The 13,431-nt window shown below is 41.1% G+C and overlaps 1 protein-coding gene across 2 annotated transcripts in view; it reads right to left on the bottom strand.

Moving 5' to 3' along the window:
- Positions 1–9,538, bottom strand: part of ldlrad2 (low density lipoprotein receptor class A domain containing 2) — a 31,552-nt gene extending 22,014 nt beyond the window's left edge. For both annotated transcript variants that reach the window (XM_079265246.1, XM_079265247.1), the window contains exons 1-2: positions 9,452–9,538; positions 1,683–2,168 (exon numbers count right to left, since the gene is read on the bottom strand). In XM_079265246.1, coding sequence (XP_079121372.1) covers positions 1,683–2,168; positions 9,452–9,482 — 517 coding nt within the window. In that variant the 5' untranslated portion in view covers positions 9,483–9,538. The remainder of the gene's footprint in view (positions 1–1,682; positions 2,169–9,451) is intronic.
- Between the last annotated feature and the right edge of the window lie 3,893 nt (positions 9,539–13,431).

Below are 13,431 nucleotides of genomic sequence, written 5' to 3'. Positions count from 1 at the left end.
GTATGTTTTGATGCTTTTAATGGTTTTAAAAGGACTGCACAATATATCGCCATTTCCTCCGGGACCGAGTTTGTGCAAGGCGTACACTATAAAACGCAGATCGGCAGAGATCTTTTCCAGACGTGGTTTGTGTGCGAGTAATTGCAGAACTGCGGCAGTGTATGGTTGATTGCGTGCAGCGCAATGTCTCAGGGAGACATCGATTCAAATTTAGAAAGTGCACAATATATCGCCATTTCCTCCGGGACCGAGTTCGTGCACAGTTTTCAAGGTATATATTTCAAATTATATCTATTACACACATGAAGATAAAGTTGTGAACACCGGCTGAATATCTATTATCTGTCAGGATCCAGGATCCCTGTCTGACCCGGTGTGTGTTTCCCCTGATCTCCTCTCCTCGTGTGTCCTGTCATTCCCCTGTTTGTTGTGGTGTGCCATGTGCTCTGTTTGTCCTCTGCCTCCAGACACCTCCCATGGCTGCACCCTTGATTGTGCACAGCTGAGGACACTCCAGCCGATCACCTCCTGCAGCCTGACACACCAGACTCAGGGCCCACTAATGAGTCTCCTGTCACTACATAAGCTCTGGTCCTGCAGTCTGGGGTTGTCAGGTCGTACCGTCTTTCAGCCGCTGAAACCCCGTGGCATCCTCTGCCCTTGTGGATTACACTCCGCCGCTCTGCCCGCCTGGTGTTAAACGGACTACACTCGCCGTCAAGCTGCCAGCCCTCCGGTGTCGAGCCACGGGACTCACACCGTCGATCTGGCTACTCTCTGGTATCGAGCCACGGGACGTCACGCCGCCAACCCACCAGCCCGCCGGTGTCGAGCCACGGGCCTCACACCGTCGATCTGCCGCTCGGGTGTTGGACCACGGGCTCCACACCTGCACGCACAGTCTAAATAAAACCTGTTAATATTCACTTCTGTCTCCTGTGGTCTTGCGTTTGGGTCCTACCTGTGAACTCCCGTGACATTATCAGAATTATTATAACTGCTACTGTGTAAAGAGACCACTGCTGTTAAAAATAACCTTATCTGTTTAAAGTGTTTTGTTCATATAGCAGTACTTTTAAATAAAATTGTGCAGTACACTACTTTTGAATTCATTGTTGAACTTTGCGCATAACAATGCGATTAATCGCGATTAAACATTTTAATCGTTGCCCAGTACTAATATTTTTACATCAAATCCAATAATTTTCTCTCCCTGTAAGCTAGTACCAACCCATTTCAACCAATAGTATCGTGACATCCATCCATCAATATATGTGCACTTTAAGAACAAGCACCTAAAAAAAGCTCACAGTCAACAGTTTAATCACAAATCTCAATCATTATGTCGGTAACCATAGAGACAATACTGATGCTAACCCACACCAAGAAAAACGAGTACAGAAAACCTGCTTAGCAATAAACCAGGGTCTGACATCAGTAATGATGTTTCCTGCTACATTACCAGTTCACTTTCACTGGAAAAGCATGGGATGGAACTGGCTACAGACACAATTTGATGGAAGACAAGTAGCTATTGTATGAGAGAGATAATACACCCCATAGATTACGTAAAATAACAGACCTCGTCCATTATTTTCTGATTTCAGATCCTTACACCATCATATTATCGTATGAATAGTGAGCATCTGTAGGATGGATGGACATGTTTGTGTCTTTCTTACCCAGTCTGAAGGACGTGAAGTCCCCCACAAAGTCGACTCGGGGCTGAGTCCCCCGGGTCACCAGCCTCAGGGTCAGGTTGTTCCCTGTGGACAATACTGGCCGGGGCGGGCTTTTCCCACACAGAGGGGGCCCGAGGGGAGGCGAGTTCCTGTCCCGTCCATCATAGAACTGAACGTATGAGCCGGCGTAACACGGGTCACCCGGGCTTTCACCAGAGGTGGGATCCAGTCTGGGGTTGAGAGGGGCGGAGCCACGAGGGGACTCTGGAAAGAGAGGGGCCGGGCTCAGAGGGGCCACCCGGAGCAGACTGTAGACAAGGAAGAAGCGGAAGTGGAACTGGACCTTGTCCTTAGGGGAGCTGGCCTGCATGGTGAGGTGGCAGTCAGTTGCCATTGTCACAAAGTAGTACTTCTTGGATTCCTGGTGCGAGTTGACGATCATGCCGTCGCCACGGATCGTCTGGCCACAGAAGTCCACCACGTTTACTGACAAGACAAAGACACATGAGACAGAGTCCACAGGGACAAGCTGACAAATGGAGCACGTCAGTAATGAAATGAGTCTAACTCCAAACAGACAGCTGTGTATGTTTGGCTTTTAAAGAAACATGTTATATTACTGATCACAAAAGGGATTGAGTCTTTAGGAATCTGATTCTTGGCAGAGAAGAGAAGGCTGTTGTTAAGTTAATTAGACATTTTAGTTGTGTAGAGATGTATAGATCAGTGGCGGGCCGTGCATTTTATACCTGGGCCTTCACTGCTGTCCTGCAGTTGAAATACCACCTTATGACCACATGATGGCGCCACCGCTATTATTGTTGGAATGCTGTTAAGCATTCCAACTATTGTTATCCTGTTTCTTTATTCCACTATTTGTGTCAGAGCCTGCTAGCTGTCCTACGACTACATCAGCATTACGTGCAGCTCAGTTTCCATGTGCAGCTCTGCAGTGAGGTACAGCCTGTGGTGTGATTGGTCAGTCGGCGAGCACGTGACTATCGTGAAACGATCACGTGGCAGCTCAGCCAATCAAATATGGGCATTCTGACAAGTTTCCTGACCCCAGTGAGATGTACACACACCATGACACAGGGGGCTGAGACGAGGAAAGACTTGGCAGAGCAGTACCTCTCTCATTGTTGGAATTCTGTTAAGCATTCCAACTATTGTTATCCTGTTTCTTTATTCCACTATTTCTTCCGTCCCCCGTTTTGTCGCAACGCTTCTTCTTCTTCATTTTTTAAGCTACAGAAACCGTTCAACGATCAAAATGTTCAGCTCCTTCAGCTCATGTCTGCTATGACTTTTTCTATTTCTAACCTTTAAACTTTTTGAATTATTAAGCTTTTTGCAACTTTTTTTTGAATGGGTTTCTATGGAGAAGATTTTCAAATCCTTCAAAAACTTCAAAGACTTCTTCAACTTTCAAATCCTTCAACTTCCTCATACTTTCAGCGACAGACACCATTTCAACTTTCAAATGTTGAGAAAACCCTCAACTATTGCCAACATGATTCAGCTTTTTGATATCTTTTAAACTTTTTGAACTGCAGCAATTTAACTTTCATGATTTTTCAGCCCTTTTCTGACTTTATAATGGGTGTGTATTGCGCAGCTTAGAGTGCGTGATGTCACCGCTAGAGTGAAGAGCAGCTTGAGATTCTTGTGAAAAAAACATTTGTATTTTGCCACTGTGTCCACAATCTTCACTCTTCATGCATAATTTCTGGATGTAGAAGTAGCTAATAGTGTCCTTGTCGTGGAAAAATTACTGTGGAATCCCACAGATTTCCACATTTGACACAGAAGCCGTTAATTGAGAGGAAAACCAACTTTCTGCTCCATAGAGACCAATGTTAAATTTTGCTTCAAAAACATCTTCCACAGAACACGGTACCCCATTTCTAGATCGCCAGTTAAGCCACATTTTTTACACTACAGACACAATTTTTACAGGATCTGTTCTTCAACTCATTCTTCCCCTCAATTATTAATATGGGAGCAATAGGAGCTACGGTTATGGGAGTTTTGATGATTTGTTTGGGAGGTGTTTTCCTGTTTTATCTCCATGAAATGGCTTCAGGCACACAGGTGTTTGCGATTGAGCCAATTAGTGATGTTGATAAACACACAGACTCAGACACACGTGCACATACACTCCTCTCCCTCTATCTCTCTGTGTCTCTCATACAGTCATTCAGGTCTTAGGGATCTTTAGAGGTATTTTGCCCCCACCTCTACCCCCCCCCCCCGCACACACACACACATACACACACACGCCATTTTTAAATAAAAGCCCCACAGAATGAATCCTAACTGAAATGCTTGTGATGACCCTGTCATTTAATAACCGGTTTGTGTTTATCTAACATTATGATTCTGTCTCTTCTCCCCTTCTCCCCCACACCCCATTTCAAAATAAAAGCCCCAGAGAGTGAATTCTAACTGAACTGCTTGTGATGAAGCCTGTAATTTAATAACCTCTGTTTATGTGTCAAACATGATGATTATGTCTCCTCTCCCCCTCCCTCCCCCACCCAGTCCCACCCTTTCAAAATAAAAGCCTCATGGATTAACTGTATTTAAACGTTTCGCTCAAAATTAGGCTTTTTTGTTGAAATAATGAATGCTCTTACTAATACTGCGACAACTACTACTACTGCTAATATTTCTAGTATTACCACTACTACTACAACTTTTGCTGTTGCTACTATTACTACTACTGCTACTGCTATTACTGCTACCATGAATGTTATTACTACCACTACTGCTATTACTACCACTACCACTACTATTATTACTGATACCACAACTGCTAATACTGCTATTCCTGCTACTACCAGTACTAATAACCAGTACTAATACTACTACAGCTATTAGTACGACTGCTGATACTACTACTTCTACTACTTCTTCTAATTACAAATACTTCGACGACAACTTCTACTACTACTGCTACTACAAATATCACTACTGCTACAACTAGTACTTATTCAAATGCTACTCATACTTATACTGCGAATAATACTTCTACTACTACTACAACAAATATCACTACTGCTGGAATTCTTTTAAGCTACAGAAACCGTTCGAATATCAAAATGTTCAGCTCTTTCAGGAGAGGGGTGACATAACTTCATATTTGTAATCTTTCAACTTTTTGAATTATTCAGCTTTTTGCAATTTTTTTTAAATTGGATATCTATTTTCAGCAATGTTTTTGAGATTCATTTCAGCTTTCAGCATTCCAACGCATTTTCAGCAGGAAATGCATTTTCTAGTTTGTTTCTAGGACTGTAACTATTTACGTATTCATATTAAACCGTTCGGTACGAGGCTTACGAACCGAACAATACGTTTGAATAATACTAGTGCATCAGGAAAATGCAGAAGCTTAAATTGAGGGAAATATATTTTTTATCTGATGTATCGCTGATGTAGGACAGTGGTTCTCAACTGGTCTGGCTGCAGGGTCCACCATCACCCCTTAATGACAAGCCGCGACCAATTCTTCTCTTTTGGAGTCCATCTTATGATTTTACTTTCACAACTTCCATGAGAGAGGTACTGCTCTGCTACGTCTTTCCTCGTCTCAGCCCCCTGTGTTATGGTGTGTTTACATCTCACTGGGGTCTGGAAACTTGCCAGAATGCCCATATTTGATTGGCTGAGCTGCATCACGTGATCGTTTCACGATAGTCACGTGCTCGCCCACTGACCAATCACAGCACACGCTGTACCTCACTGCAGAGCTGCACATGGAAACTGAGCTGCACATAATGCTGACGTAGTTGTAGGCCAGCTAGCAGGCTCTGACACGTCAAAGAATATGCCCAACATGTCAAACTAAAGATCTGATTGGTTGAAGACTATGACAATCAACAATATCGTCCCCATTCACTTAAACTGCACATGGATGCACTTTTGAGTCTGCAGGCCTCGAGCCTCTCTTCTTACCTAGAGACATAGAGGTATAGATATAATTGAAATTACATGAAATCATTATCTGAGGAATGTGAGGAACATACAAGATTTGGGGCTTATTGATACTACTGTATGCCATTAAGTATGACAGCACAAAGTGCCTAAAGTGAATGTTTTACTATGAAATTCAATAAAGATATATAAAAAAGGATGGGTTCAGTCAGTGTGATGAAGAGCCACGTTCACTCAGGTTTAGTTCCATCATTGTTCATACTAAAATGATGATGGAGAAGATGTATGAAACAATACTACATAACATTAAGGAGCAGTTTTTGTTTTTTATGCTGATGTGTTGCTAAGAAGACACCCCAGAAGATGGGTCACTCAGGTATAGTTCCATCATTGTTCAAAGTCAAAGAATAACTTTATGATGTTAGTTGTAATGAATACATATATTTTAAAATCAAGTACATTTCTCTGGCATTTATAGTTTTCTACTGTACCGAAACGTACCGAACCGTGGCTCCACTGTATCGTACCGAACCGTGAATTTTGTGAACCGTTACACCCCGCTACACCCCTAATATATATTAGGGCACTAAATAGCACGAGTTAGATATTATTGTAATGCATATTATTGTAATGTTCTGGACCTTTGCCCGAGGACATTTTCTCAATCTGGACCTTTTGGAATTTTAGTTGAATACCCCTGCAATAGCCTATCATACTTAGCGATATAAACCCCAGGCACTAGGATTCAACCAATCTATGAACTGTCTGAAACAATGGATATCTGCGGCCCCAAATGGGCCCCAAAAACATTTGCCGCCAATATGCCACTCCTCTTGGGGCTAAGCCCCCCCTTTCTTTGAATCCTAGAAACGCCCCTGCTCTTGACTAAGTTTTGCAAATATAAATTTTTATTGAGCCAAGGATTATATGTTCAGCACATCGTTGTCAATTCCATTTGTATGTATATCACAAAAAGACTTTCATTTCCATTCACAAATATGAAACGGATAATATAAAAGATTGCATCAGGGTAAACCTGGTCGGCTAAATCATCCACAAGCTGGACCAGGACAGATGGGTGGGCAGATCCGGCTCCAGCAGCCCCCACCCGGCCACCCACCGCCCCCTGCCTCTGGGCCACAAGCCAAATATGAGAAAATTTACGACCAACCCCGGAGTTTATTAGCTTGGTTTCCCTGGGAGACAACTAGATCCTCCTGCACTGACCTCCAGGAATGTCCCAAAGCCCGGGAGCCCCTGTTGGTGGGAAACAGCTCATCCTCTCTGCACCGCACAAGTAAACACAAAGCCTCGGGGGACACTGTCCAAAACATGGAGGACCAGAGGACATCAAGTCCCCAGTAAAGATTTTTGCAGGCTGAACATTCAACTCTTTAAAATGCTGTCATTGTAAATGGACTCTGTTTCAGAGAGCAAAGCCAGAGTGTGAAGTTGCGTGTGACACACTGTAGTGAGAAATGTGACTGAGACAGCATTGTGTGGAAAAGGGCAGCAGCCTCACTGTCCATCATGTGTTATCCAAACACTGGTTACTCACCATAGCCTAGCATTCTGTCACTTTGCACTGAACAGATTCAGTCATCTGTGGACCTACACACATAAACAGTGAATCAGCACGAACATAACTGGCTACAGCAGGGGTCTTTTATCATATCATATGGAATTCTATATCAATACACATCATAATCTGTATATTTTTTGTAGATAAAAAAACTAAACCTTTATACAAAGGCTGCTGTTAAGCACCCAGGGAGCAACTTGGGGTTCAGGGTCTCATTCAAAGAAAGTTTGACATGCAGACAGAAGGAGCCGGGGATCAAACCTGGACAAATTAGTAATTATAGACAAAAACACAGGACTATTTGTATTATGACCCACGTCGTGTTCTGTGTAACTAGAGTTTTTTTTCCCTCATTTCCTGATTTTGTATCTCTTTGATTCCTTTCCTTGCTCCTTGAGATGCATTTTAGGAACCGGGAAGTCCTTCAGGATGGAGCGCTGAGGTAGTATCCGGGTCTCAAGCCGGAGGATCGAGGAAATGAGAAACACTTTTGTTTTCAGGAAGCTCCCAATCAGTCGTCCTATCCAATCAGCACCACTTGGTCCACCTACAAAAGGCCCTTCTTCCTCCTCCTCCTCCCTTCCTCGCCCTCTCTCTCATCCAGCATAAACCCTGCAGATCTTTTTCATTCATTTTTATTTTGACCTTCAATTAACCAGATAAGTCGATTGAGAATCAATTCTCATTACGATGTCGACCTGGCCTGCAGGGGCAGAGTCTCTCCTCACCACTTTGCTTACTCTTCATTATATTTGACATTACCTAAGAATATTAAATTGTATTTATCCAACTTTGTTTCCCTCTTACTGTTGCTTTTTCCCTGGCTGTAATTTGTCTTACATACTTTGAAAATAATTACCTTCATCACATCATAGTAATGCAACAGGTTTAAAATACGATATGCTCATTGATTTGCAACATTGCCCACAATGGTATATTAAAGAGCTACTTCAATATAAACACTACAGAAAGTTATTTTGATTGAAATTAGTCTTATTACTTACTCGCTGATCAAACCGCTTGATAAATAACTTCAACATCATTCGAAATCCATCACAATATAATAAAATCAACTTTTGACCAAACAAATTAATAAAAACATAGTTCATTTTAAAGGACCATACCTGGCTCCCTCACTGCAAATCACAGACTTTACACAGCAGTTATCCATTTTGCCCACCTCTTCTGTTCCAGGGGTCTCTTGGTTTCCATTAATTTCCATAAGATATGACAATATATTATCAGACAATTTTGTGGCATTGGGCTATTTTAGTCTTCAACCATAAAAAACTTGTAATAAAAAAAATAATTGTCTCAATGTAAGTATTAACCTGGGGAAGTTTAATGGTTTTCTTTTTTAAGTGTAATTTAACTAAACATCTCTTTAAAGGCCGTTTTCTCAAAATTAGTTTTTTCTCAGACTCTGATCCAGAAATCTCCACTTCAGCAGCTCTTACATACACCAAACTTTACAGTTTCATTGCTCTCTATATTCTGAATGTTTCTACAGAGGGGTTTGTTCACATATCATTCATAGCTTACAACTATGAATGATATGTACAACATTTTGTCCCTAAAAACATGCTGAAAATTGAATTTATTTTCATAGCTGTTGACAGTATTTTATGATGTATGGAGCGACACAAAGCGATATCCAAAATTCCCTCTCTAAAAACTTTAGATTCTAATATCTCAACAACATGAAACAATAATTCTGTACCTGGTTCACATTTATGTTCTGGAAAATGTATGGAAGCTAGCTAATATTTCATCAGATAATGCCTCATTTTCATATAAAAAAATAACAAAACTTGTAATACAAAAAATAATTGTCCTAATATGAGTAATCTACTGCGGAAGTTTCATGGTGCCATCTGTTAGTTAAGATGTTTACACACTTCACCTGTAGCGTCTCTTATACTGCATCACAAAACAATTGTTTGACTTGCATTGTTAAGTCAGAACTCACATCTCATGAGTTCTGAATGATCAGAAACAATGTGTGCGATGAGTGGAATACATCTTTAGCATCACAGAAAAAATACAATTCAAGAAACAGAAATACGAGGTACATTTTGGTTACAGTGAATATGAAACTTTGCTGCTTACTTTAGAAACAATAGCTGTGCCACTGTCCCCGCCATGACAGCGTTACACACAGACTAAGAGGAGCTGTGCTCCTGCGTCACCTTTTAACGCGGCCCTAACGTCATCCATCAGTGAGTGAGAAGTGTGTCTGAGGTCTTACCGGTCTCGATGGCAGAGCTGTGGAGGGCCATGAAGCCGAGCAGGAGGAGCAGCCTGATCAGCCGCTGCCGGCAGCTCTCCACCTCTGCCTCCTTCATCACTGGGCTGAGGCACAAGTGCGCGGAGGAGAGCTCACAGAGGAGACACCGGACTCATTCCTACTGCTGCACGTCACGTCATACGCGGTCAGTGAAGGAAAAGATAGTGTATGGTATCTACACTGTAAAAAAAGGCAGTCGATTTTGCAGTGAAACACTGTCAAATCACAACAGCAAGAGACCGTATATTGTAAACAGGTTGTTTTCAGTTTCTATGACAGTGAAACACCAGAAATATATATGTCAGCCGTAAACAAAAAACAGTTGGAAAAAAAACATACCATGATGTCTTATACACTGTCACTATATTTTTTACGGTGAAGTCCTGGCAACCACAGCTGCCGGTAATTTACCGTTGAGTTGCACTTTTCAATAAAGTGCCGTAATATATCATACAGTTGTACTTTGTTTTTTATGAGAAAAACTGTAATTAGGTTCACAGTATAGTTGCTGTTTTTAAAATGATTTAGCATAAACACATTTATAACATAGCTGCTATTTCTAAAGCAAATTACCATAAACAGGTTTATGATATCAAAAATAACAAAAAACAATTCTCAACTGTGAAATCTACGGTTGCAGAAAAAACATACCGGGATGTCTTATACATTGTCACTTTATTTTTTACGGTGAAGTTCTGGCAACCACAGCTGCCGGTATTTTACTGTATATTACACAGATTTTTCTTTTTTTACAGTGTAGCTGTGAGTTGAGCCCAGTGCTGCTCTCTATCATAATAGCCTCCTCTTCTGGCTTTTATTCCAGTTGAACCTCCTCTCGGTACCGTCCATTCATGTGTCCCTTCGTCTCCATGACAACGCCCAACCAATCAGCTGGCAAGCCAGGAATAAACAAAAGTTGCCCCTCCTGATGTAAACTTCCACAATTGTGTTTATGTTAAGTGAGCTTGCATGCCCTGTAGGCTCCTTCTTCCTCATGAGTGTTACTTACACTCGTGTCAAATACACGTTTAAAGGTCCACTGTGTAGCATTTATGGAGATCTACTGGATCTATTGGAATATGATATTATTATGTTTTCTCTGTAGTATATTCACCTGGAACTATGAACCGTTGTATTTTTTTGTTAGCCCAGAATGAGCGTTTATATCTCCATCATGGATGTGTAGAGAGAAGTGGATACACCACATTCATTCTTGTGACCGTTGTTCAGTGGTGCGTAAATGAAAATAAGTTAGACAATTGACTATAACGTTCATATAAAATGATCCCTAGAACTTCCAGCTATTTTCTGCATCAATGCAGAAGGAGCACTAGCATTTATTTAAGCCCCGCCTCCCAGCCCTCAGCCCAGCCTCGTTCTCATTCACATGAATGGCAGAAGGAAAATAACTCTGGATTAAGCTAGCAGTGCATTTTACAACTTTTAAGACCTAATGATTTAAATAAGGGCTATCTAAGTGTTCCTACTTGGAAGTTGATTTACCTAAAATATATATATATATATCTATAAATATATATATATTCATTTATTTATTATCTGCTTATTCACAGACGTCTAGGTCCCAATGTAAGTCAATGGGAAAAGGTTTGTAATTCCACCTCTTGGACACTATGTGAAATTAGCTTCAAAGGCTAGCGCTCTTCCTAGGGGATCTACACACCGCCATGTTTCTACAGTAGCCCAGAAGGGACAAACCAAACACTATATAGGGTAATTTGCATTTTCGTGTTGACGTGCGGGCCACCATAGTTCTCCGACATGTTTGGCACATGGGAGAAGTTTCCTTTGGTTGTAATTGCAACCTCACCGCTAGATGCCACCAGAACTTACACAGTGGCCTTTTAATGGTTCTCAACTGATCATTTCAAATATATATCTTAATTTATTTGTTTGTTTCCAAACTATTTTTTTTAAAGCATCAGAAAACATTCGTCATGAATCAATAAACAGAAGGGAATAGTGGGGACTATTTGTTTTCTACAGTATGTGTGTTCATGTTGATGAAGGAACATGAGACTCACTGATGTGTATTAATTGAGCTCTATGGGACAGAGGAAGAATCTGGCTTTGTTACACACACACAATACTTAATGTTAATAGATACATTTGTTGTAAGTTTGGGTATTTTCTTGGGATTTGGTTACAATAGAAAATACATTATTACCAGACAGATTACCAGATCTTTTAAATCAGTCTGATTGGTTGTGCTACGACACTTCTTAGGAAATTAAAATCTCTTCACTTGTGAGATTTCAGAAGGACTCGGGAGGCTGTGGCCAACCTGCTTCTAAGTTGCATTTTGTGAAGGGAAAACTATTGACTTCATTTCTAGCACAAAACAAAAACAGTTGTGTGACTTAAATTCAGACAGCAATGATAAGAAGGAGTGAGTGTTCAGACGGGGATCAGGTAAAACTATTGTCATTCAAGCTCTCATTCACTATGGACGATTAACCTGAGAAGAAGCTGCAGAAAGCCCACGCACACCCAAGGAGAACATGAACACTCCAACCAGAAGAACCCAGAACTCTGCTGCAGGCAACAGTGTTAACCCCTGCACTACCACTCTGACACAGATATTCACATCACAGGTTTTTTCTTTGGGGGACTGGACCCTTTAAGTCAAGTTCAGGTGGCCCGACTCCTTTTTTTTAGTTCCCTGGTTCTCTTCATCCACACCAGACAAAAAGTACCAACACGTTGTTTAAGATTCTTCTCAAAGTGAAACTCAGCTGCTCCTGTAATACTGAGCTCTCACCTCTGAGAACAAACCAGCTGTGTTTGACTCTGCTTCCCTCTAGTGGATCCAAAGAAATGAACAAACAGAGATGAGAAGTCGTCTTACTATATATAAGGATAAAGAGGTGTCTTTATCGAACAGTGGAAGTCAGTGAAATTGGAAGCATACTGAATGTTCTTTCAAATCATTCTGATAACTCTTGTTTGTAGAAAAATTAAACTATTGGGGTTAAAATGTAGCATGCCCCGTATTCTAATACGGGGCATTAAAGACTTGAACATCTTGAAAAATTACATCATACATGAAGGAGATTTAGCCCCGTTCAGTGGCCTCTGGAAAAGAGGTGTACACCTTCAGTATGTTGCAACGCCTGGCTTCTATCCTCTGGTCACTCTGTAACAATAACACTCTGCCTCTCTAGTGTTATGAACAACTCAATTTTTACTTTAGAAAAAGAACTCGCTTGTGGAGGAAAAATCTCCTAACGAAGAGAGTGGAGCAGGCCAGCACACGTGGACTGTTAGCTTTACAGTCACACGGCGCTAAAAATGTTACCGAAACTGGTTTACCGTCAAAATGGATTTTAATCCTGCTGATGCAATTCCAGTTTCAGCATGGTGTACATTAATCTCATGAAATATTACACTATTAACCCACTTTGGAAAAAACTCTTCCCTGATCCAGGAGACACGTCTTTCCCAGGATCCTATCTAACAGAAGAGAAAAACTCTTTCTATATCCCACCCACATATCCGTTCGCAACTCCTCCCCTTCCGTCTATCTCAATTTCTATTGGCTAACTTCTCTATGCACTTCTGTAAACGCCTGTCTCCACGACTCTCTTTCCCTGAGTTCCTAACACATTCAATGACTGTCAGTTATTGCTTAATCCCTTCTATGATAATCCTTCAGTATAACTGTTAAACTTCTGCAACTTTGGCAGAAGCTTCATGTCTTATTAGCTACTAATCCTACATCACTTTATGTTCATCTTAATTATGCATTCCCAATACACTTATGATTATGACTAATTATGAATTCTTAATTCTTAATTATTAAACACTTTTATTATATCTACTAAACAGTTCTTTGCTCAAATTTCTTACAACTCCCCCCGAACCCACAGTTCACTGTGGGTTAGTTAACCCCAATATCCCTGGAGACCCCTCCCCTACTCGAT

This window comes from Melanostigma gelatinosum (genome assembly GCF_949748355.1).
Source record: "Melanostigma gelatinosum genome assembly, chromosome: 3".
In the NCBI taxonomy this organism is placed as follows: Eukaryota; Metazoa; Chordata; class Actinopteri; order Perciformes; family Zoarcidae; genus Melanostigma; species Melanostigma gelatinosum.
The sequence above is the reverse complement of the archived record's forward strand: the minus strand, read 5'-3'. Positions and strand labels throughout refer to the sequence as shown.